The following is a 26951-nucleotide window of genomic DNA, read 5'->3' as shown; positions in this document are numbered from 1 at the left end:
AGGAAGGCCTCCCAGAAATCTCAAATTTCATCATCCAAAGTTCACTCCTGAAAAGACTCTAAGAGCCAACATGTATCGTAATCTGGGATCCATCATATTGAAACAGCTCTAGCCAACCAAGAACCAGTACGAGGTTTCAGATGAAGGCATGTGATTGCTCTCAGGTAAGACATATGGGAGGAAAGTCAGGTATCCGCAGGCCTGCCTTAGCCCCCAAGCATCAGGGAGTGCCAGGGTCCCCTTAGGGAAATTACAAAGGAGGAAGTATTGTTCAGGCTTCAGAAGCAGGAGAGCAGGCCCTTGACCTTCCTTCTGACCTGCCAGGACACTGCCCGCACTTCCTGCCTGACTGCAAGCACAGCAAGTCAGGTGGCACTTTAGACAAGAAAGGGAGTGGGTCTTGGAATTCTTGAGCCCCTGGATTCACGCCTGGGTTTAATGAAATCCTATGACTCACAAGATAAAGCAGACAGCACCGTAAAAACGTTAAACTAAAACCAGAGCTGCATTTTTGCATGCAAACTAATGATGCAGCCTGGGGTTATAAGTGGGGCCCCCCAAACTGTAATCTGAAGTCTCATCAGTGGGGTGGACTGATGCTGAGGCCCTCCTCCCAACTGGCACTCCAGGTTGCTGTTAACATGAGACTTCTCAGCATGATGTTAAAGTTTGGATATTGGTCAGCCCGATTTGGTGATATATGTGCTGTTACTCTTTGCTTTTGTTTAATTAATTTATTTTCATTGAAGGATAATTACTTTACAATATTGTGGGTTTTGCCATACATTAACATGAATAAAACACAGATGCACACGCCGTCCCCCGATCCTGAAGCCCCCTTCCACCTCCCTCCCCACCCCACCCCTTTGGGTTGTCCCAGAGCACCGGCTTTGAGTGCCCTGCTCCATGCATTGAACTTGCACTGGTCATCTACTTTACATATGGTAATATACATGCTTCAATGCTGTTCTCTCACAATTTCCCACCCTTGCCTTTTCCCACAGAGTCCAAAAGTCTGTTCTTTACATCTGTGTCTCTTATGCTGCCTTGCATATAGGATTATTGCTACCATCTTTCTAAATTCCATATATATATATATATATATATATATGCATTAATATACTGTATTGGTGTTTCTTTTTCTGACTTACTTCACTCTGTATAACAGGCTCTAGTTTCATCTACCTCATTAGAACTGATTCAAATGTGTTCCTTTTTATAGCTGAGTAATACTCCATCGTATATACGTCTTCTCTTGTATTGTTGGAAGAAGTAAACTTCAAATTGCAATTTGAAGTCTCATCTGTGGAGTGCACTGCCGCTGAAGCCCTCGTCCCAATTAAGACTCCAGACTGCTGTTAACGAAAGACTTCTCAGCATCCTGTTTAAGTCTGGATGTTTTTTTTTTTTTTAGTTTACCTCTTCCAACAACACAAAAGACTCTATACGTGGACATCACCAGATGGTCAATACCGAAATCAGATTGATTATATTCTTTGCAGCCAAAGACGGAGAAGCTCTATACAGTCAGCAAAAACAAGACCAGGAGCTGACTGTGGCTCAGATCATGAACTCCTTATTGCCAACTTCAGAATTATATTGAAGAAAGTAGGGAAAACCACTAGACCATTCAGGCATGACCTAAATCAAATCCCTTATGATTATACAGTGGAAGTGAGAAACAGATTTAAGGGACTAGATCTGATAGATAGAGTGCCTGATGAACTATGGATGGAGGTTCATGGGATTGTACAGAAAGCAGGAATAAAGACCATCCCCAAGAAGAAGAAATGTAAAAAGGCAATATGGTTGTCTGAGGAGGTCTTACAAATAGCTGACATAAGAAAAGAAGCTAAAGGCAAAGGAAAGATATAAGCATCTGAATGCAGAATTCCAAAGAATAGCAAAGAGAGGTAAAAAAGCCTTCCTCAGTGATGAATGCAAAGATAGAGGAAAACAACAGAATGGGAAAGACTAGAGATCTCTTCAAGAAAATTAGAGATACCAAGGGAACATTTCATGCAAAGATGGGCTCGATAAAGGATAGAAATGGTATGGACCTAACAGAAGAAGAAAATATTAAGAAGCGGTGGCAAGAATACACAGAAAAAAAAAAGATCTTCACAATCAAGATATTCATGATGGTGTGGTCACTCACCTACAGCCAGATACCCTGGAATGCGAAGTCAAGTGGGCCTGAGGAAACATCACTACGAACAAAGCTAGTGGAGGTGATGGAATTTCAGTTGAGCTATTTCAGATCCTGAAAGATGATGCTGTGAAAGTCCTGCACTCAATATGCCAGCAAATTTGGAAAACTCAGCAGTGGCCACAGGACTGGAAAAGGTCAGTTTTCATTCCAATCCCAAAGAAAGGCAATGCCAAAGAATGTTCAAACTACAACACAGTTGCACTCATCTCACACGCTAGAAAAGTAATGCTCAAAATCCTCCAAGCCAGGCTTCAACAGTATGTGAACTGTGAACTTCCAGATGTTCACGCTGGATTTAGAAAAAGCAGAGGAACCAGAGATCAAATTGCCAACATCCGCTGGATCATCAAAAAAGGAAGAGAGTTCCAGAAAAACATCTATTTCTGCTTCATTGACTATGTCAAAGCCTTTGACTGTGGATCACAATAAAGTGTGGAAAATTCTTCAAGAGATGGGACTACCAGACCACCTTAACTGCCTACTGAGAAATCTGTATGCAGGTCAAGAAGCAACAGTTAGAACTGGACATGGAAAAACAGACTGGTTCTAAATTGGGGAAGGTGTATGTCAAGGCTGTATATTGTCACCCTGCTTATTTAACTTACATGCAGAGTACATCATGCAAAATGCTGGACTGGATGAAGCACAAGCTGGGATCAAGATTGCCAGGAGAAATACCAATAACCTCAGATATGCAGATGACACCACCCTTATGGCAGAAAGTGAAGAACTAAAGAGCTTCTTGACGAGTATGAAAGAGGAGAATGAACAAGCTGGCTTAAAACTCAACATTCAAAAAACTAAGATCATGGCATCTGGTCCCATAACTTCATGGCAAATAGATGGGGAGACAATGGACACAGTGAGAGACTTTATTTTGTGGGGCTCCAAACTCACTGCAGATGGTGACTGCAGCCATGAAATTAAAAGATGTTTGCTCCTTGGAAGAAAGCTATGACCAGCCTAGACAGCATATGAAAAAGCATAGACATTACTTTGCCAACAAAGGTCCATTTGGTCAAGGCTATGGTTTTTCCAGTGGTCATGTATGGATGTGAGAGATGGACCTTAAAGAAAGCTGAGTGTTGAAGAATTGGTGCTTTTGAACTGTGGAAATGGATAAGACTCTTGAGAGTCCCTTGGACTGCAAGGAGATCCAATCAATCAATCCTAAAGGAAATCAGTCCTTAACATTCACTGGAAGGACTTATGCTAAAGCTAAAACTCCAATACTTTGGCCACATAATGCGAAGAACTGACTCGCTGGAAGATACCCTGATGCTGGGAAAGACTGAAGGCAGGAGGAGAAGGGGATGACAGAGGATGAGATGGTTGGATGTCATCACTGACTCGATGGACATGAGTTTGAGCAAGCTCCAAGATTTGGTGATGGACAGGAAAGCCTGGCATGCTTCAGTCCACGGGGTCACAAAGAGTCGGACATGACTGAGCTAAACTAAATAGTCCATTGTATTCCAACTTCCTTATCCATTCATCTACCAATGGACATCCAGGTTGCTTCCATGTCCTAGCTATCATAAACAGTGCAGCAATGAACACATGTGTCTTTTTCAATTCTGGTTTCCTCGGTGTATATTCCCAACAGCAGCACTGCTGGGTCATATGGCAGTTCTGTTTCCAGTTTTTTAAGGAGTTTTCACTCTGTCCTCCTAGAGCCTGTACCAGTTTGCACTCCCACCAACAGTCTACTACTCTTTTCTATTGTTTCTATTTCTTTTAATGATTATAGATTGAAATTAAGTTAAATAAACCTCTATTAAATATTAAAATTGCTTATTTGTGTGTAATGAGAGGGTTTTTTTGACAAATTCTTTGAATCTGAAATGAAAGTAAAACTTTTGGTAAAATGGGTTTTGACACCAGGGAAAACAAGAAGCTTCTGGGCAGGTGATAAGACAGTGGGACTGAGCCTAACCACCTGGACACAGGTGGGCAGAAATGGCCGTGGGTCTTTCCAGTGCACCCTTGCCATTCATCCTCCTCCAGGCCAAAAAGGGTATCAGGATGGGACATGGAAGACTGAGCGGCAAGAAGAGATGAATGTTACAGGTGCATGCACATATAGTCTGGTGAGACCAAAAGCCAATTCCCTCATTACCTGCATGGGCTAGCTCAGCATCTTCCCCCAGGACTGACCTGTGACGTCCAGGTGGAAGGAGACCTTCTGGCCCCTGGCCTCGCAGCTGTACTCCCCGGCGTCCGCCTTGCCCGTCTGCTGCACCACCAGCCGCCGCCCGCGGCCCACGGCCTCCACACGCACTTTCGAGCTCGAACTCAGCTTCTTCCCGTCCTTGTACCACGTCACCTCCGTCTGGGCCTGGGCCACCTCACAGCTCAGTGTAGCACTGGTTCCCGCCACGGCCTGCACTTCACTGCGTGCCGGCTGCTCCTTGGCGAACACCACCGAGGGCTCTGGGGACAGAGGGATACATAGGGTCAGAGACCCCATCTCAGTCAGGACAGCAGCCCTGGGCAAAGAAGACCTGGATGGGGAGCTGGGATTTGGGGTGGTGGGAAGGGGCAGTGGAGCTGGAGACTTCTCAGACTCTGCACCAGCCCTGTGCTCTGCAGAGGTCCCCTGCCCTCCTCAGCAAAAGTCACACAATTTATGCATTCTCCATGTAAGCTGGATTAGTTGGCAGGGGGGTCTGTTGGAAAAGACTGGTCCTTTGCACATGACATCTGGAGATTCACAAGGCAAGTGTTCCCCAACCTTCCAAGATGGTGCCCAGTCTTCCCCATATGGTTACGCAGGGAACTTTTCACCTGAGGTCCACAGCAATGGCTTAGGCTCAGCACCCATGCCTATTCATACTATTGTCAACTTGCACGCTTGCACCTGCCTGTGGTCTTCTCTTTCACTGTCTGAGGAATGGAGAAACTGACCACCTTTACCATTAGGATCGGGTTCGCCATTACTGTTTTCTTTCTGGTGACACTATTCAAACCCAAACGGGTGGGTCGTCATGGGTGCATTCCTAGCCTTCCTCTATGAGGCCAGACTCTTTCCCACAATACTGTGTAAGCCATGTTCTCAACTGCGGTGAACAAGACTTGCTGAGGCTCCACCCTCAGCTACTCTCGCTGTTGGTGGACTGGCGGGAGCGAGTGCACCTCCTGTGGCGCTCTTCCGCATTTTTTCTAACGACTCAAAGTAAAAAACCTTTTCTGATGTTTTCGCTCAACAGTGTTCGCTCTTCTGTGTTGTCACTGTTCAAAGTTTTGGCCTCATTTTCAATAGCAGCGCCTGTTGTTTATTTGTTCATTTGAAGGACCTGTCTATTTATACATATTTAAATGCCAGGCACTGACAAGTATGTGTGTTCGAAGCATCTTCCATATCTGTGTGGTTTGCCTTTTACCAACTTATGCTATCTTCTGGTGAATCTTCATGTTTAGTTTCAATATAGTCAAGTGTTTCAAATTTGTTTCAGTATGGTTGAGAGCCTCCAAGTGGTCCTCGTGACAAGCCATCTGCCTGCCAATGCAGGAGATGCAAGAGACCGGGGTTTAGTACCTGGGTCAGGAAGATCCCCTGGAGAAGGAAATGGCACCCTAGTCATTACGGTTAGTGAACGTTCTGAGAAATTATCTGTGTTTTCATCTAAGAGTTTTATGAGCACTTCCTTTGTGGCACAGTGGAGAGGAATCTGCCTGCCAATGCCGGGGACACAGGAAGAGTTCACGTGTGAGCTCTAAGGGCAAACAAGCCCAGGCCTCACAACTACTGAGCTCAAGCTCTAGCACCCAGAAGCTGCAGCTACTGAGCCCGCAGGCCACAGCCACTGAAACCTGTGCACTCGAGGGCCCACGAGCTGCAGCTACTGAAGCCTGTGTGCCTGGAGCCTGTGCTCTACCACAAGAGAACTGACTCAGTGAGAAGCCTGTGCACAGCAGTGAAGAACAGCCGCTGCTGACCACAGACAAAGTCCATATCCAGCAACAAAGGCCCAACCCAACCAAAAATAAATAAATAATTTAAAAAAAAGAACTGTACAATTTTCCCCCTCTATTCCCTTCAACTCCAAAAGGAGTTGACTATATGTGGGATGAGTTACAAGTCTGATCTTTTTTTTTTTCCGATTGATTTACTATGGTTAAATGGTTTCAGCACCATTTATTAAGAACATGCTGGAGAGGGAACAAGATGGCGGAGGAATAGGACGGTGAGACCACTTTCTCCCCCACAAATTCATCAAGAGAACATTTGAACACGGAGTAAAGTCCACAAAACAACTTCTGAAGGCTGGCAGAGGACATCAGGCACCCAGAAAAGCAGCCCATTGTCTTCGAAAGGAGGTAGGAAAACACATAAAAGATAAAAAGCGAGACAAAAGAAGTAAGGACGGAGCTCCGTCCCGGGAAGGGAGGCTTTAAAAAGAGAGAAGTTTCCAAACACCAGGAAACACTCTCACTGGTGAGTCTGTGGCGAGCCTTGGAACCTCAGAGGGCCACATAACCGGGAGGAAAAAGAAATAATTAAAACCCACAGATTACCCGCCAAACGGTAACTCCCAGCAGAGAAGCAGCGCAGACGCCTGCATCCGCCATTAGCAAGCAGGAGCTGGGCAGGGAGGAGCCAGCTGAACTGCTTAGAGAGAGGACTGGGCATGAATGCCGCAAGAACAATCTGAGAGAACTAACTGGGGATAGCAAAGCAGACTGGGATATCTTCCCCATGAAAAGGCGGAAAGCTCTAACCTAAGACTCCGTCAGCCCAGCTCACAGAAGAAAGGGCTGAGCAGAGTGAGCCGGCTGCAGTCAGCCCATCCCCGATCCCCCGCCGAGACAGGCACGGAGGGCAGCCAGAGCCGGAGGGGGCAACCGCGGCCCCAGAAAGGCATCCGATACAAACTGCAGGCTGGCTTTGTTGCTAATCAAGACTTCTTGGGCTCGGGCCAGTCAATATCCACCTGAGAAGGTGCGCCGGTTGTACACCCAGAAAACCGAGTGTCAGGGACCAGGGAGGTGATAAGTCGCAGCGACCATGCTCGCCAAACGCCTGGTCACCTGAGCTGCTCGGACTGGGGAAGGCACAAAACGCAGGCCCAACCAAGTCTGCGCCTTTGTGGAGTACCTGAGAACCCGAACTTGAACCACTCAGACCTGGGAAGTGCATACAACCCAGCGCCGGCCTCAGTTCCCAGCAGAGCAACCTAGAGCCTGTGCAGTGTAGACTGGTACAGCACACGTGCTGTGAGCGGGGGCAAACCCAGTGTGGCCGAGACACTGCGAGCACTCCCCACAGACGCCAGTGATATTTGTCTGCAGCATTCCTCCCTTCCCAGAACAGGACTGAACAACTGACCCTTAAAAAGTGCCCACCACCGCCCCCTAGTGTTAGGGCGGAAATTAGACACTGAAGAGACCAGCAAACAGAAGCTAAAACAGAGGGAACCACCTTGGAAGTGACAGATAGAGTAGGCTAGAGGCTACTCCAAGAATAAGACCAAAAACCAGAGGTAAGAGGCTTAAGCCCGAATCCTGAGAACACCAGAGAACTCCTGACTCCAGGGAACATTAATCGATAGGAGCTCATCAAACGTCTCCATACCTACACTAAAACCAAGCACCACCCAAGGGTCAACAAGTTCCAGAGCAAGACATACCAAGCAAATTCTCCAGCAATACAGGAAAATAGCCCTGACCTTCAATATACAGGCTGCCTAAAGTCACTCCAAACCCACTGACATCTCATAACTCATTACTGGACACTTCATTGCACTCCAGAGAGAAGAAATCCAGCTCCACCCACCAGAACACCGACACAAACTTTCCTAACCAGGGAACCTTGACAAGTCACCCGTCCAACCCCACACACAGTGAGGAAACTACATAATAAAGAGAACTCCACAAACTGCCAGAAAAGGGAAAGGCCACCCCAAGCAAAGCAATATAAGCAAGATGAAGAGGCAGAGAAATACCCAGCAAGTAAAGGAACAAGATAAATGCCCACCAACACAAACAAAAGAGGAAGATATAGGGAATCGACCTGATAAAGAATTTCGAATTTTGGTGGTGAAAATGATTCAAAATCTTGAAAGCAAAATGGAGTTACAGATAAATAACCTGGAGAAAAGGATTGAGAAGATGGAAGAAAGGTTTAATAAGGACTTAGAGGAAATAAAAAAGAGTCAATATACAATGAATAATACAATAGATGAGATCAGAAACACTCTGGAGGGAACAAACAGTAGAATAACAGAGGCAGAACACAGGATAAGCGAGCTAGAAGATAGAATTGTAGAAATAAATGAAACAGAGAGGAAAAAAGAAAAACGAATTAAAAGAAATGAGGACAATATTAGAGACCTCTGGGACAATGTTAAACGCTCCAACATTCGAATCACAGGAGTCCCAGAAGAAGAAGACAAAAAGAAAGACCATGAGAGAATACTTGAGGAGATAATAGTTGAAAACTTCCCTAAAATGGGGAAAGAAATAATCACCCAAGTCCAAGAAACCCAGAGAGTCCCCAACAGGATAAACCCAAGGCGAAATACTCCAAGACACATATTAATCAAATTAACAAAGATCAAACACAAAGAACAAATATTAAAAGCAGCAAGGGAAAAGAAGCAAATAACACACAAGGGGATTCCCATAAGGATAACAGCTGATCTTTCAACAGAAACTCTTCAGGCCAGGAGGGAATGGCAAGACATACTTAAAGTGATGAAAGAAAATAACCTACAGCCCAGATTACTGTACCCAGCAAGGATCTCATTCAAATATGAAGGAGGAATCAAAAGCTTTTAGTTCAGTTCAGTTGCTCAGGCGTGTCCAACTCTCTGCGACCCCATGAATCACAGCACGCCAGGCCTCCCTGTCCATCACCAACTCCCGGAGTTCACTTAAACTCATGTCCACAGAGTCGGTGATGCCATCCAGCCATCTCATTCTCTGTCATCCCCTTCTCCTCCCGCCCCCAACCTTTCCCAGCATCAGAGTCTTTTCCAGTGAGTCAACTCGTCGCATGAGGTGGCCAAAGTATTGCAGTTTCAGCTTTAGCATCAGTCCTTCCAATGAACACCCAGGATTGATCTCCTTTAGAATGGACTGGTTGGATCTCCTTGCTTTACAGACAAGCAAAAGCTGAGAGAATTCAGCATCACCAAACCAGCTCTCCAACAAATGCTAAAGGATCTTCTCTAGACAGGAAACACAGAAAGGGTGTATAAACTCGAACCCAAAACAATAAAGAAAATGGCAACGGGATCATACTTATCAATAATTACCTTAAACGTAAATGGGTTGAATGCCCCAACCAAAAGACAAAGGCTGGCTGAATGGATACAAAAACAAGACCCCCATATATGTTGTCTACAAGAGACCCACCTCAAAACAAGGGACACATACAGACTGAAAGTGAAGGGCTGGAAAAATATATTACATGCAAATAGAGACCAAAAGAAAGCATGAGTAGCAATACTCATATCAGATAAAATAGACTTTAAAACAAAGGCTGTGTAAAGAGACAAAGAAGGAAACTACATAATGATCAAAGGATCAATCCAAGAAGAAGATATAACAATTATAAATATTTATGCACCCAACATAGGAGCACCGCAATATGTAAGACAATTACTAACAAGTATGAAAGGGGAAATTAACAACAACACAACAATAGTGGGAGATTTTAATACCCCACTTACACCTATGGATAGATCAACTAAACAGAAAATTAACAAGGAAACACAAACTTTAAATCATACAATAGACCAGTTAGACCTAATAGATATCTATAGGACATTTCACCCCAAAACAATGAATTTCACCTTTTTCTCAAGCGCACACGGAAGCTTTTCCAGGATAGATCACATCCTGGGCCATAAATCTAGCCTTGGTAAATTCAAAAAAATTGAAATCATTCCAAGCATCTTTTCTGACCACAATGCAGTAAGATTAGATCTCAATTACAGGAGAAAAACTATTAAAAATTGCAACATATGGAGGCTGAACAACATGCTGCTGAATAACAAACAAATCATAGAAGAAATCAAAAGAGAAATCAAAATATGCATAGAAATGAATGAAAATGAAAACACGACAACCCAAAACCTCTTGGACAGTGTAAATGCAGTGCTAAGGGGAAGGTTCATAGCAATACAGGCACACCTCAAGAAACAAGAAAAAAGTCAACTAAATAACCTAACTTTACACCTAAAGAAACTAGAAAAGGAAGAAATGAAGAACCCCCAGGGTCAGTAGAAGGAAAGAAATCTTAAAAATTAGGGCAGAGATAAATGCAAAAAAAACAAAAGAGACCATAGCAAAATCAACAAAGCCAAAAGCTGGTTCTTTGAGAGAGTAAATAAAATTGACAAACCACTAGCAAGACTCATCAAGAAACAAAGGGAGAAAAACCAAATCAATAAAATTAGAAATGAAAATGGAGAGATCACAACCGACAATACAGAAATACAAAGGATCATTAGAGAATACCATCAGCAATTATATGCCAATAAAATGGACAACTTGGAAGAAATGGACAAATTCTTAGAAAAGTACAACTTTACAAAACTGAATCAGGAAGAAATAGAAAATCTTAATAGACCCATCACAAGCACAGAAATAGAAGCTGTAATCAGAAATCTTCCAGCAAACAAAAGCCCAGGTCCAGACGGTTTCACAGCTGAATTCTACCAAAAATTTTGAGAAGAGCTAACACCTCCTCTACTCAAACTCTTCCAGAAAATTGCTGAGGAAGGGAAACTTCCAAACTCATTCTATGAGGCCACCATCACCCTAATCCCAAAACCTGGTAAAGATCCCACAAAAAAAGAAAACTACAGGCCAATATCACTGATGAACATAGATGCAAAAATCCTTAACAAAATTCTAGCAATTAGAATCCAACAACACATTAAGAAGATCATACATCTTGACCAAGTGGGCTTTATTCTAGGAATGCAAGGATTCTTCAATATCCGCAAATCAATCAATGTAATACACTGAAAAATAAAAATCATATGATTATCTCAATAGATGCAGAGAAAGCCTTCGACAAAATTCAACATCCATTTATGATAAAAACCCTCCAGAAGGTGGGAATAGAAGGAATATACCTCAACATAATAAAAGCTATATATGACAAACCCACAGCAAACATTATCCTCAATGGTGAAAAACTGAAAGCATTTCCCCTAAAGTCAGGAACAAGACAAGGGTGCCCACTCTCACCACTACTATTCAACATAGTTCTGGAAGTTTTGGCCACAGCAATCAGAGCAGAAAAAGACATAAAAGGAATACAAATTGGAAAAGAAGAAGTAAAACTTTCACTGTTTGCTGATGACATGATCCTCTACACAGAAAACCCTAAAGACTCCACCAGAAAACTACTAGAGCTAAGCAATGAATACAGTAAAGTTGCAGGATATAAAATCAATACACAGAAATCCCTTGCATTCCTATACACTAATAATGAAAAAATAGAGAAATTAAGGAAACTATTCCATTCACTGTTGCAACGAAAAGGATAAAATACTTAGGAATATATCTACCTAAGGAAACAAAAGACCTATACATAGAGAACTATAAAACACTGGTGAAAGAAATCAGAGAGGACACTAATAGATGGAGAAATATACCGTGTTCATGGATTGGAAGAATAAATATTGTGAAAATGAGTATACTACCCAAAGTAATTTATACATTCAATGCAATGCCTATCAAGCTACCAATGATTTTTTTCACAGAGCTAGAACAAATAATCTCACAATTTGTATGGAAATACAAAAAACCTCGAATAGCCAAAGCAATCTTGAGGAGGAAGAATGGAACTGGGGGAATCAACCTGCCGGACTTCAGGCTCTACTACAAAGCCACAATCATCAAGACAGTATGGTACTGGCATAAAGACAGAAATATAGATCAATGGAACAAAATAGAAAGCCCAGAGATAAATCCACACACTTACGGACACCTTATCTTTGACAAAGGAGGCAAGAATATAAAATGGAGAAAAGACAGTCTCTTTAACAAGTGGTGCTGGGAAAACTGGTCAGCCACTTGTAAAAGAATGAAACTAGAACACTTCCTAACACCATACACGAAAAGAAACTCAAAACGGATTAAAGATCTAAATGTAAGACCAGAAACTATAAAACTCCTAGAGGAGAACGTAGGCAAAACACTCTCCGACATAAATCACAGCAGGATCCTCCAAGACCCACCTCCCAGAATATTGGAAATAAAAGCAAAAATAAACAAATGGGACCTAATTAAAATTAAAAGCTTCTGCACAGCAAAGGAAACTATAAGCAAGGTAAAAAGACAGCCTTCAGAATGGGAGAAAATAATAGCAAATGAAACAACTGACAAAGAATTAATCTCTAAAATATACAAGCAGCTCCTTCAGCTCAATTCCAGAAAAATAAACGACCCAATCAAAAAATGGGCCAAAGAACTAAACAGACATTTCTCCAAAGAAGACATACAGATGGCTAACAAACACATGAAAAGATGCTCAACATCCCTCATAATCAGAGAAATGCAAATCAAAACCACGATGAGATACCATTTCACACCAGTCAGAATGGCTGCTATCCAAAAGTCAACATGCAATAAATGCTGGAGAGGGTGTGGAGAAAAGGGAACCCTCTTACACTGTTGGTGGGAAGGCAAACTAGTACAGCCACTATGGAGAACAATGTGGAGATTCCTTAAAAAACTGGAAATAGAACTGCCATATGATCCAGCAATCTCACTCCTGGGCATACACACTGAGGAAACCAGAATTGAAAGAGACACATGTACCCCAATGTTCATCACAGCACTGTTTATAATAGCCAGAACATGGAAGCAACCTAGATGTCCATCTGCAGACGAATGGATAAGAAAGCTTTGGTACATATACACAATGGAGTATTACTCAGCCATTAAAAAGAATGCATTTGAGTCAGTTCTAATGAGGTGGATGAAACTAGAGCCTATTATACAGAGTGAAGTAAGCCAGAAAGAAAAACACCAATACAGTATACTAACACATATACATGGAATTTAGAAAGATGGAAAAGACAACCCTGTATATGAGACAGCAAAAGAGACACAGATGTATAGAACAGTCTTTGGAACTCTGTGAGGGAGGGTGAGGGTGGGATGATTTGGAAGAATGGCACTGAAACATGTATATTATCATATGTGAAAAGAATCGCCAGTTCAAGGTCGATGCACGATACAGGATGCTCGGGGCTGGTGTGCAGGGATGACCCAGTGGGAGAATAAGGGGAGGAGGGAGGCGGGAGGGGGGTTCAGGAAGGGGAACTCATGTACACCCAGGGCAGATTCATGTCACTGTATGGCAAAACCAACCAATATAAAAAAAAAAGGAAAAAAAAAAAAAGAACATGCTGTCTTTCCCCTTGCACTATTCCACAGTTTTCTTTCTAAAGAAGGGGAACATGGTCACCCACTCATAGGTCTGTGTCTGAGATCCCTACTCTGGCCCTTGTGTGTCAATACCCGTCCCTGCAGCAAGAGACTGCTGTGTTCACTACTGTAGCTCTCTAACAGTACTGATCCCTGGTATAGCAGATAACTCTCCTTTTGTCTTTCAAGAGTGAATTCACTGTACACAGTCTTTGGAATTTCTGTGTCAATTTTCAAAGTCCCACTAAACAAACATTTATTGAATTTTAATGGGTATTGAACATGTTTTATTCTTCAACTGATTTCTACCCAACATCTTAGAACTTCTGGACTGTCCCTTAAATTTTTTAACTTCCCCCTGCCCTTACAGAGCCTCTCAGCACATTTATTAGACTTGGAATTAGATATTGATCCTTTTCATGCCATCGTAACTTTCAAAATTTCATTTTTGAGATGTCTGATACTACTCTTAGACATAGAAGTGTTTTTTATACTGATTTTTTACATGGTAACTCAGATATGCAGATGACACCACCCTTATGGCAGAAAGTGAAGAGGAACTCAAAAGCCTCTTGATGAAAGTGAAAGAGGAGAGTGAAAAGGTTGGCTTGAAGCTCAACATTCAGAAAACAAAGATCATGGCATCTGGTCCTATCACTTCATGGGAAATAGATGGGGAAACAGTGGAAACAGTGTCAGACTTTGTTTTGGGGGGCTCAAAAATCACTGCGGATGCTGATTGCAGCCATGAAATGAAAAGACGCTTACTCCTTGGAAGGAAAGTTATGACCAACCTAGATAGTATATTAAAAAGCAGAGACATTACTTTGCAAACAAAGGTCCGTCTAGTCAAGGCTATGGTTTTCCAGTGATCATGTATGGATGTGAGAGTTGGACTGTGAAGAAAGCTGATCGTCGAAGAATTGATGCTTTTGAACTGTGGTGCTGGAGAAGACGCTTGAGAGTCCCTTGGACTGCAAGGAGATCTAACCAGTCCACCCTAAAGGAGATCAGTCTTGGGTGTTCATTGGAAGGACTGATGCTAAAGCTGAAACTCCAATACTTTGGCCACCTCATGCGAAAAGTTGACTCACTGGAAAAGACTCTGATGCTGGGAGGGATTGGGGGCAGGAGGAGAAGGGGATGACAGAGAATGAGATGCCTGGATGGCATCACCGACTCGATGGACGTGAGTTTGAGTGAACTCCAGGAGTTGGTGATGGACAGGGAGGCCTGGCGTGCTGTGATTCGTGGGGTCGCAAAGAGTCGTACACGACTGAGCGACTGAACTGAACTGACTGAACTGAATCATTTTTAACTATCTTATTATGTCGCATATTTTATCTTTTAGATAAATCATATTATCCATGAAATGCACTTTTGCTTTTTCACACTTTTATATATTTCACTTTATTTTTGTCCTAACTGTGTTTTAGAATGTTGGACAAAAGCAGTAACAGCTGGCTTCCTTGTCTGGTTTCCTATCTCACAGGCAAAGCTTTAAAACTTTCACTTTTTTTGTGTACAGACAGCTGGTTTGCCTACGGCATTGTTTATCAAATTAAGAAAGAATTGCTTTCTGTATAATTCATAAAGAATTTTATGGCATGATTTGATGCTAACTTTTTAAAACATTTCTTCTGTATTTAAAATGGCAAATCTTATCAAATACTTTACTCTGCATATCACGAACAGATTGCTTGCCAACGCTTGTAGTGTGTAAAGAACCTTGTATTTCTGCAGTGTGACTTTCATCACAGCATATTACCAATTTTCCTCTTATCATATTCTTAATTTTGATATTTTGTTCCAGATTTTGGCCTTGTACCCATAATAGATTGGTCTACAGTTTCAATTCTTACTACTTTCCCTGTCAGATACTGGTATCAATGTTCCACCATCAGCATGAAACAGAGACTCATCTCCTTCTACTGTTCTCTAAAAAATCTCCATGAACAAGGCTTTTTTCCAAAGTGTTCCATGTAATATGCCAGTGGAACTACCAGGACTAGATCTATGAGAAGACTTTTCATTACGGTTTCAGTTACTTTAAAGGTTTTAGGACTACTTAAGTAGTTGAATGTTTCCTGAGTCACTTTTCATAGAGTTCCCAAGAAACTAATCAATTTGTCAAAGCTTTCATATTTATTGCCATGAAAAAATTGTCTATTCTCCTAAAATACCATTTTTAAAAATACATGCATGCTGGTATAGGAGAAGCTACCATTCCTGTCCAAACCTAAATCTATAAATCAGACTCCAAGCAGAATTCTGACTCAGAATGTTCTAACAAAAGACATAATAAAATCAGCATTTGCTTTGAAAATGTGCCTAGGTTTTGTTATACGGAGATGCATGGATAACTTCTAATCCCACGTATAAGGAAGAAAGAGTGTCTAAAACACTAAAAATTTGGTAATCCATTTTTCAGCCTTGAGATACATCAAGTACGATGGTTTTGCACCTGGTTTAATGAAATGCAAACACCTCTCCCTACTGTGAACCCACACGCATTGCTGGGTGGGGCAGCTAGTTGCTGTCAGGCCAGCCAAGAGGAGCAAATTCACATACCCACAGTTGAAAGATACCTGGTCTACATCAGACTCCAAGTGCAAGACAGAACCAGAGGCCCAGGCACCAGGGAACACCCACACGACCCTGGGCAGATGCTGGGAACTGACGACCGTGCATCACTGTGTGGAAACGCCACTCTGGGTTTACAGAACGCCGTTCTCCCTTCTCTTCACACCCTCCCGTCCAGCTCCCTTTGCCCAGCCTTGGGTATGAAAATGGGGGTGGGAGGACAGAAGACCAAAAGAGATGAAGTCTAGTGGAAAGATCATCGGGTCTGTCAGGGGTGCAAGCCCGTCCCATCACCTCCACATAAGGCTAACTTACTACCTCCAAGGACTGACCTGTGACGTCCAGGTGGAAGGAGACCTTCTGGCCCCCGGCCTCGCAGCTGTACTCCCCGGCGTCCGCCTTGCCTGCCTGCTGCACCACCAGCCGCCGCCCGCGGCCCGTGGCCTCCACACGCACTTTCGAGCTCGAGCTCAGCTTCTTGCCGTCCTTGTACCACGTCACCTCCGTCTGGGCCTGGGCCACCTCGCAGCTCAGCGTGGCACTGCTTCCCGCCACGGCCTGCACTTCACTGCGTGCCGCCTGCTCCTTGGCGAACACCACTGAGGGCTCTGGGGACAGAGGGGGATACACAAGGTCAGAGACCCCATCTCAGTCAGGATGGCAGTCCGAGCAAAGAAGACTGGATGGGAAGTAGGAGTGTGTGGTGATGGGAAGGGGCAATGGGGCTGGAGACTACTGCTGACTCGGCACCAGCCCTGTGCCCTGAGGAGGACCCCTGAGTTTCTCAGCAAAAGACACACAATTTAAGCATTCTCCCAAGGGTCCTTTTGAGCTGGTCCAGGGGGCGCCACTGGAAAAGATCCGCTGCTCCTGGCATCAGCAGGGTCATGAGGCAACTGTTCCCTAAGCCTCCTAGACGGACCCACAGTCTTCTCCCTACTCTTATGCAGGGACTTCTCACCTGCAGGCCATGGGGCTGGTTCAGCACCCTTTCCTGTTCTGACTGCTGTCAGCTAATGGCAATCTGCTGGGAGTGCACACACCTCCCCCATGGTTCTCTTTACACTGCGTGAGGACTGAGGAAGCTGAACCCCTTCTCCCTTAGCGCTGGGTTCACGCACGGTGACTGTGCTCTCCTTCCTAGCAACACCATTCAAAGCTTTTCCTAACTACCGATGGTAGGCTCTCTCTTTTCTCGCTTCACCTCTGGCCGCTCTTTATCCATTTAAACACCAGAGAATGACACAGGATTGAAGGATCTTTCCAACTATGTGACCGCCACTTTTACCCTTCGATCGATTCCTCTGATAAATCACAGGTTTTCCTTTCAACAGTTTTCACATCTTCTCATCTCTTTCACTGGAGAGTGCTGTGTTCTATTTAAGAAATCTTTCCTCACCTTAAATCTTTAAAAATATCATCTGAGGGTTTTTTGGGTTTTACGCTGAGGTTTCTAATTTAGTACAAGTTTACTTGTAGTGTGAACTACTATTACAACTTAAGTTTTCTGTATAGTTTTCAGTGATGCAACCACAATATTTGAAGACCATATCCTTTCTCAACTTCTCTGATAGACAACAGAGTAACAAATAGAACATGTGGAAGGTCGGGAAGGGGGATGGCTGGTGCAGGAATCCATTCATGCAAGGAACTGTTTCTGAGCTCACTATTCTGCTCCTCTGCACTGGAATCCCCTTATCTTGAAAACTGCAGCCTTATGATAATTTCTAACATTGGGTACCAGTAAATGCTCCCTCTGAACATTCTTCAAGAAAACAGCATATTGACTGAACCATACCTTTGGAATCTGCCTGCTATTCTTTCATCTGACAGTTAGAAACATATTTTGTCCCATTTTGATTTTTAATAATAATTTTTTATTTCTCCCTCAGACTTCTACCCATCTATTTCAACCTCTGCCTCTCAAGAATCTTAAATAACTTCCCCATACACATCCTCTTAGCAACTTCTATCAGACCTGAAATTAGACTCACAATACAATTATACTATCTAACTCTTTCACACAAATTTCATTTGCCAAGTATTCTTTGCCAGGACTTGTATGTAGAAATATTTTCTGCATATTGATTTTTTACATAGTAATTCTACTCTAGAATTTTACACAGTCTAATAATTTATCTCTGAGATTGTCTGAGTTGATCAACACATCATCAGCAAATTTCACTTTGAGGTTTCAGAACTGTTTGCTATTGATTTTATTTCCTCGTTACTCAACTCAGTGGTTGGAGAACCCTACATGTATGTCTCACATCAAATATTTCCAGACACGCCATGCTGTTTCTGTTGTGGTTGCATGAATTATATAACGTTAATTTTTAAAAAGAATACTTTTATACATTTTCTGAGAATTTTATGGCAGGAACTGGTGATCGGTATTATCAACTTTTTTTCTCAGTGTATGACATTCAAGTTTAATCAACCATTTGATTTGTACTCATGGAGATTAGGTCAAGGTAGCAGACTGGATGTGCACTCACCTCCCCCTGGAAGAACACCAAAATCACAACTAGCTGCTGAACAGCCATCAGCAGGACTAGGCTTGAACCCACCAATAAAGACACCCCAAGTCCAAAGACAAAGGAGAAGCCACAGCAAGATGGCAGGAGGGCTGTAATCATGACAAAAGAAAATCCCATACCCACCAGGAGGGCAACCCACGGTCTAGAAAACAATTACACCACAGAGCTTCTCCCGCTGTTGTTAAGGCTCTGAGCCCCACATCAGGCTTCCCACCCTTGGGATCTGCCAAAGAGACTAGTAATCCCCAGGGAATCTGACCTGAAGGATCTGACTGCAGATTTCCACAGGCCCTGGGGAAACAGAAGCTCCACTCCTGGAGGGCACACACAAAATCCTGGGCACATCAGGACCCGGGGGAAAGGAGCAGTGACCCCACAGGAGACTGAACCAGACCTGCCTGCTAGCATTAGAGGGTCCCCTGCAGAGGTGTGGCTTGGCAGTGGCTCACCACGGAGATAACAGTACTGACAGCAGCTGTCCAAGGAAGTACCTGTAGGCGTGAGCCCTCCTGGAGGTCTTTGCCATTAGCCCTACCTTAGAGTCTGTGGATACCAGGCAAGAATCACCTCAGGTCAAAAAACTAACAGAGAGGGAGCGCAGACCCACCCATCAGCGCTGCCCTGCAAACCAGAGAAAGACCCAATTCTACCCACCGTCAGTCTCTACCATCAGGAAGTTTGCGCAAGCCTCTTAGACAGTGTCATCCTCCAGAGGGTAGACAACAGAAGCACAATATTCTTAAAGTGATGGAAGAGAAGAAACTATAACCAAAAATACTCTACACAGCAAGGCTCCACTTCTGATTTCATGGAGAAATCAAAAGCTTTACAGACAAGAAAAAGTTAAGAGAATTCAGCACCACCAATTCAGCCTTATAGCAAATGCTAAAGGAACTTCCCTAGGCAGGAAACGCAAAAGAAGGAAAAGACCTACAAAACATAAAAACAATTAAGAAAAGGGTAACAGGAGCATACATATTGATAACCGCCTTAAACATAAATGTATTAAATGCATCAACCAGAAGACACAGAAACAAGACCCGTGTATATGCTGTCAAGAGATCCACCTCAGACTGCAAGTGCGGGGATGGAAACAGATATTCCACGCAAATGGAAATCATAGCAAAGCTGAAGTGGTAAGCTCAGACAAAACAGATTTTAAAACAGAGACTGTTATAAGAGATAAAGAAGGACACTATATAATGATTAAAGTTCAGTTCAGTTCAGTCGTTCGGTCGTGTTTGACTCTGCGACCCCATGGACTGCAGCACACCAGGCTTCCCTGTCCATCACCAACTCCCGGAGCTTACTCAAACTCATGTCCATCAAGTTGGTGATGCCATCCAACCATCTCATCTAATCTAATGATCAAAGGATCAATCTAAAAAGAAGATATAACAATTGTAAATATATATGCATCCAACATAGGAGCACATCAATATATAAGGCAAATACTAACAACCATAAAGGGACTTAACACACCTCTTGTGTCAATGGGCAGATCCTCCAGGCAGAAAATTAACAGGAAACACAGGCCTTAAATCACACATTAGACCGCATGGACTTAACTGATACTCACAGAGCATTTCATCTAAAAGCACCAAACTACACATTCTTCTCAAGTGCACTCAGAACCTTCTCCAGGACTGACCACATGCTGGGCCACAAGATGAGCCTTGGATATTAAGAAAACTGAAATAATCTTTTCAATGAAAGCACTTCAAAACTGAAAGCACCTTTTCCAATAGCGATGCTATGAGATTAGAAATAAACTACAAGGAAAAAAAAACTATAAAAAATACAAACACATGGAGGCTAAACAATATGCTACTGAACAGCCAATGAATCAGTACAGAAATCAAAGAGGAAATCAAAAAATATCTAGAGACAAATGAAAATGAAAGCACAATGATCCAAAACCTAAGGCATGCAGCAAAAGCAGTTCTAAGAGGAAAGTTTATAGCAATACAATCTTACCTCAAGAAATAAGAAAAATCTCAAATAAACAACCTAACCCTATACCTAAAACAATTAGAGAAAGAAGAACAAACAAAATCTAAATTTAGTAAAGAAGAAATAAATCCTAAAAATTAGAGTAGAAATAAATGAAAAAGAGACAAAACTATGGCAAGATCAATGAAACTAAAGGCTAGTTCTTTGAAAAGATAAAGAAAATTGACAAACCTCTAGCCAGATTCATCAAGAAGAAAAGGGAGATAATAAAACCAGAATGACAATGAAGAAGTTACATCAGATACCACAGAAATACAAAGGATCATGAGACTACTATAAGCAACTGTATGCCAATAAAATGAACAGATTGGAAGAGATGGACAAATTCTTAGAAAGGAACAATCTCCCAAGACTGACTCTGTACTCATGGAGACGATCACGTCTTCAATCTCTCAAAGTCAAGCTTTCTATCTATTAACATTGTCAAGGTTAACTCCAAAGTGCAATCCTGGACTTGGACTTCCATCAGCGATCTCTAACCCTTGGATACATCGCTGAATTCCTTCTGCCAACATTTAATTTACAATTTTGGCCTTGTTACTCACAGCACACTGGTCTCAAATTTCATTCTTCCTGCCTTTCTTGTGTGATTTTGGTACTGATGTTATGTTTGTTCATGGAGAGAGTTACAGAGTATATCTCCTTTATCTCTCTCTAGGACCAAATCCACAGCATGGAAGAATACTTTTCCCATTCTGTATCGTTTACCAGAGGACTATGGGGCTGAGAAGACTTGTCATTACTGGTCCTACTGACTGACAAGTCACGCAACTCTACAACTTTTCTTTATCTTCCTGTGCCCATTTTCATCATTTACTAGGATTTAGCCACATTTCACAACTTTTCAATAGTTTTACCTTAGAATACTCTAACATGTTCTGAAAACCACATCTTCCAAGGATGCATGGTGGGATCTGGGGTATATACACACACCCACAAATCTTCCTATCTGGCGTGGTCTCAAAGTGTTAGACGTTCAGACCTACAAGTCAGTGGATGATGGCAGTCCACCCCTATTCAGCAAGAAGGCTCTCTTCCAATTCTTAGATGACCCTACGTTTTAGTCATGAAGCAGAGATACTGACCATTTGTTAGGGAAATTAAATGAAAGTAATTTAGTTCAGGCTTCAAAGACAAGAAAGCAAAGTAGGCCTCTGACCTTGCTTCAGACGTGCCCAGACATAGGCCTGACTATGTGCCAGACGTGAGTACAAGCCCAGCAGCACCACAGATAAGAGAGAGGGCAGATCGTGGGATTCCTGAGCCCTGGAGGGCATCTGGCCAACCATACCTGAGGCTTAACAACTTTCCAAGCCGTGCAAAATAAACAGCTCTGTAAAACGTGATTAACATAAAACCAAAGCTGCAATTTACTCCTTTGCAGCCAGGGATTATAAACAGAAACCCCCAAACTGTAATCTGAAGCCTCACCCATGGAGCAGATGGGCTGCCTGAGACATTTTCCCAACTGAGACTCCAGAGAGCTGTTACACGGGACTTCCTAGCGCTGTTTAAGTCCGGATGTCAGGGAAAACACAATTTGGTGATGTATGTACTGTTACCCTCCTTTACTGTTCTATTTCTCTTTTCTTTTAATGGTTGTTTACTGAAAGTGCTTTCCTGGTGACTCAGATGGTAAAGAGTTTCCCTGCAGTGCAGGAGACCCAGGTTCGATATCTGGGTTGGGAAGATCCCCTGGAGAAGGAAATGGCAACCCACTCCAGTACTCTTGCCTAGAAAATCCCACGGATGGAGGAGCCTGGCAGGCTATAGTCCATGCGGTCGCAAAGAGTCAGACACGACTGAGCGACTTCACTTCTTCTTACTGAAAGTGAGATAGATAATTCTCTATTAAATATCGAAATTGTGTATTTGTGTATAACAAGTGGTTTCTTTTGTTAACGAATCCTTAAAACCTGAAACAAAAATGAAAACTTTCAGCAAAACACCATTAGGAAAACGGAATGAAATAAAAGACTGCTTTTCTGGTTAGAGGCTGCTAGGACAGTAACTCCTCATTAGCAAAGCCTGCTAATGTAGCAGAAGCAAATTTCTCCTTTCCATTCCTAAATTCATCAATGTAATGCCGAGGAGAATACTGACTCAGAACATCCGAATCATTTGAAGACAAATGCAAAATCACATCTGATCTAAGAAGACCACCCTAAATGGCACAGGAGACTGTCCACCGATCATCCTTCCTTTCTTCTCTTTGCAAGGGTGACAAGAAAACATGGACCAATTTCTTGGTACCTACAGGCAACTGGGGCCTCTGTATCTGGGAAAAGGAAGGAAGGACGACCCAGAAACTTTAAAATTTATCATCGAATGCTCACTCCTGAAGAATTTCAAGTAGGACTGTGTGACCAATATCTCCCCTAATCCAGGAACAATGAAATTGTATCACCTCAGGCAAACCAAGAACCTGTATGAGGTGTCAGATTAGGGCATGTGGTGGCTGTCAAGAAAGACATATGATGGGAGGAAAGTCACATATCTCTAGGTCTACATCAGTCCCAAATTATCAGGGCGAGTCGGGGTCTTGACACCAGGAACAACAGGAAGATTCAGGGCATATGCTAGGACACTGCGACCAAGCCTTACTGAATGCAAGCAAGTGGAGAGACACAGCCCCGCTTCTCCAGGCACAGCCTCCCCACCCATCCTCCCCAGGCCCACATGGGTATCCGTGTGGGACACGGAAGACAGGGAGGCTTGAAGAGATGAAGGACACAGGCAAGCGCACACAAGTTTGGGGAAGCAGGTAGCCAGTCCTCTGATCGCCTGCACGGGCTAGCTCAGCGTCCTCCAGGACTGACCTGTGACGTCCAGGTGGAAGGAGACCTTCTGGCCCCCGGCCTCGCAGCTGTACTCCCCGGCGTCCGCCTTGCCCGCCTGCTGCACCACCAGCCGCCGCCCGCGGCCCGCGGCCTCCACACGCACTTTCGAGCTCGAGCTCAGCTTTTTGCCGTCCTTGTACCACGTCACCTCCGTCTGGGCCTGGGCCACCTCGCAGCTCAGCGTGGCACTGCTTCCCGCCACGGCCTGCACTTCACTGCGTGCCGGCTGCTCCTTGGCGAACACCACCGAGGGCTCTGGGGACAGAGGGATACATGGAGTCAGAGACCCCATCTCAGTCAGGACGGCAGCCCTGGGCAAAGAATAGGGATGAGGAGTTGGCAGTAGGAGCAGGAGAAAATGAGGCTGGAGATTTCTCGGGGACCTGCCCCAGTCTTGTGCCCTGCAGAGGTCCCCCAAAGTTTCTCAGCAACAAGTGACATAATTTATGCATTCTCCTACACGTGAGCTGTCCGTGTGAGCTGGTTCAGGATGTGATGGCCTTTGGATCAGCCTCATCCCTTACTACTGGCATCAGTAGGGTCACAAGGCAAGTATGCCCCAAACTTTCTAGATGCATCCACAGCCTTCTCCATAAAGCGCAGGCAGGAACTTTTCACCTGCAGTCCATGGAGATGACTGAGGCTCAGTGCCCTTGCCTAGTCTCACTGTTGTCAACGACGGCAATCTGGGGGAGCGTTTGCACCTACCTGTTGCTTTCTTTGTCACTGTCTGAGGAATGAAGAAGCTAAGCAACTTTCCCCTTAGGACTGGGTTCGCCATTTCTTCTTTCTGGTGACACTATTCAAATCTTCCGCCCGCTTACCAAGAGGATGGGAATTGTAGGGTTATGATATGTACATTCCCAGTCTTCCGATAGAAGGCTAGAATCTTTTCCACAGGAATGTGCAGTCCATGTTGTCGTTTGCAATGAATGAGATTTCCTCAGGCTTCACCTTCACCTATTCTCACTGCTGGGAAACTGGTGGGAGTGAGTGTTACCTCCTCTGTCTTACACATTTTTTCTGATGACTCAAACTCAAGAACCTTTTCGATGTTTTGCTCGTCACTGTTTGCTCTTCTGTGTTGTCATTGTTCAAAATTTCTGCCCTATTTTCAATAGCATTGACTGTCACTCATGTGCTCATTTTAAAGAGCTATTTTGTATTTAAATGCTAGGCACTGACAAGAATGTGTGTTCTAAACATCTTTCATATCTGTGTGGTATGCCTTTTGCCAACTCGTGCTGTCTTCTGATGAATCTTCACGTTTAGTTTTAACGTACTCAAGTATGTTAAATTTCTTTCATTATGGTTAGTGCATTTGTATTCTAAGAAATCACCTTTATCCTAAATTAATCAAAACCATCTAGCTTGTCATCTATGATTTTTCCCTTTAATTCCATGGTCTCTGACAACAGGAGCTGACTATGTGTGGTATGAGTTACTGGTCTAATCTTTTCTCTATATGGTTAAATGGTTCAAGCAACATTTATTAAAACCATGCTGTCTCTACCCCTCTCACTATTCCACATTTTCTAAAGAGGAGAAGGGGAATGTGGTCCTCCATTCACGCAGAGGTCTGTGTATGAGATCACTGTTCTGGACCTTTGGCCTGTGCATCTATCCTTTCAACTAGACACTATTCTATTCATTCCTGTAGCTTTATATCAGCTGATACTTGGCATAGCAAATAACTCACCTTTTGCTCTTCCTCAAGAGTGAATTGACTATTCATGGTCCTTGCAACATGTCAATTTTCAAAACCCCCACTAAAGAAACATTTTTTGAATTTTAATTGGTATTGAAAATTTTTTCTTCTTCCACGGATTTCTACTTGTTTAGAACTTCCCATCTCTCTCAAAAAAAAATTTAATTATCTTCCCCAAGCATCTCTCAGCACTTTTTATTAGACCTGGAATTAGAAAATGATTCTTTTTATGCTATTGTAAATCTTTTAAAATTTCACTTTCAGATGTTTGTTGCTACCATGTAGACACAGAAGTGTCTACTTCATGTTGATTTTTTATATGGTAATCATTCTTAATTATCTTATTAGGTATCATAATTTATCTTTTGGATAAACCATAGTATCCGTGAATTCCACTTTCATTTTTTCACTCTTTTGCTTTGTTCTTGTCTTAGCTGTATTGTAGAGTGTCAGATAAAAGCAGTAACAGTTGGCTGCCTTGTCTGGCTCCCTATCTCATAAGCAAAGCTTTCAAACTGTTCTGGGTACAGTTAACTTGTTTATCTACACCATCACTTGTCAAATTAAGAAAAAAAAGTTTTAATTATAATTTGTTAAGAATTTTATGGCATGAGTTGATGCTAACTTTATTAAGCCTTTCTTCTGCATTTATAATGCCAAATCTCATCAAATTCTTTGTCCTGCATGTCACATACAGATTGCTTTGTAATGTTTCCAGTGTTTCAACAACCTGGCATTTCTGGCTGTTGCTTTCGTCACAATGTTTTTTCAGGTTTCCTCTTAATCTACTGCTGGATTTATTTTGATAGCATTTTGCTTCATATTTGAGCCTTGATATCCATAATAGATAGGTCTGTAATTTCATCCTTACCCTCAGATGCTAGTATCAGTGTTACACTATCTACATGAAACAAATCAGAGTCTTTTTTCTATTCTCAAGAAAAATTTCCCCGAACATGGATTCTTCCAAAGTATTTCATATAATTTACCAGTGTAAACTACCAGGATTAGGTCATTTCCTATGCAGATTTTTCACTATGGCTCTAATCACTTAAAAGGTTATAGGACTATTTGAGTTGAATGTTTCTTGTGTCACTATTAAGACAGTTTCCTAAAAATCTAATCAATTCCTCATAGCTTTCATATTTATTGCCATGAAAAAAATTGTTATATTCTCCTAAAATACAGTTTTTGAAAGATACATACATGCTGGTATAGGAGAAGCAACTATTCCTTTCCAAGTCTGAATCTATAAATCAGACTCCAACTAGAATTCTGACACAGAATGTTCTAACAGAAGAAAAAAGGAATGTTTTGAAAAGAGAATTCCAGATCTCACATGTGCATATTTCAGGCACACACTGACCAACTCTCTGCTCTATTTACTTTGCACACATATTGCAAGAAAAATGGATCTAGATTTTGTTACATGAGGATACACATGCACGCATGCTCAGTCGCTTCAGTCATGTCTGACTCTTTGCAAAGCTATGGACTGCAGCTCACCGGGCTCCTCTGCCCTCGGGATTCTCCAGGCAATACTGGAGTGGGTTGCCATTCCCTCCTCCAGGGGATCTTCCCGACTCAGGGATCAAACCTGCATCTCCTGCATTGCAGGCAGATTCTTTACCCACTGAGCCATCTCGGAAGTCCTGCAGATA

At 42.9% G+C, this 26951-nt stretch overlaps 1 protein-coding gene across 18 annotated transcripts in view; it reads right to left on the bottom strand.

The window, feature by feature from the left end:
• The window catches only part of OBSCN (obscurin, cytoskeletal calmodulin and titin-interacting RhoGEF), a 234815-nt gene that overhangs the window by 168645 nt on the left and 39219 nt on the right, over nucleotides 1-26951 (bottom strand). For 17 of the 18 annotated variants that reach the window (XM_088839239.1, XM_088839241.1, XM_088839240.1 and 14 more), the window contains 3 exons: nucleotides 23562-23837; nucleotides 16522-16797; nucleotides 4370-4645 (listed from right to left, as the gene is read on the bottom strand). In XM_088839239.1, coding sequence (XP_088695365.1) covers nucleotides 4370-4645; nucleotides 16522-16797; nucleotides 23562-23837 — 828 coding nt within the window. The remainder of the gene's footprint in view (nucleotides 1-4369; nucleotides 4646-16521; nucleotides 16798-23561; nucleotides 23838-26951) is intronic. The other variant, XM_088839248.1, reaches the window with a different exon arrangement.

This window comes from Moschus berezovskii, chromosome 8, assembly GCF_049115385.1.
Source record: "Moschus berezovskii isolate FMDL1 chromosome 8, NW_MosBer_1.0, whole genome shotgun sequence".
Lineage (NCBI taxonomy): Eukaryota > Metazoa > Chordata > Mammalia > Artiodactyla > Moschidae > Moschus > Moschus berezovskii.
The sequence above is the reverse complement of the archived record's forward strand: the minus strand, read 5'-3'. Positions and strand labels throughout refer to the sequence as shown.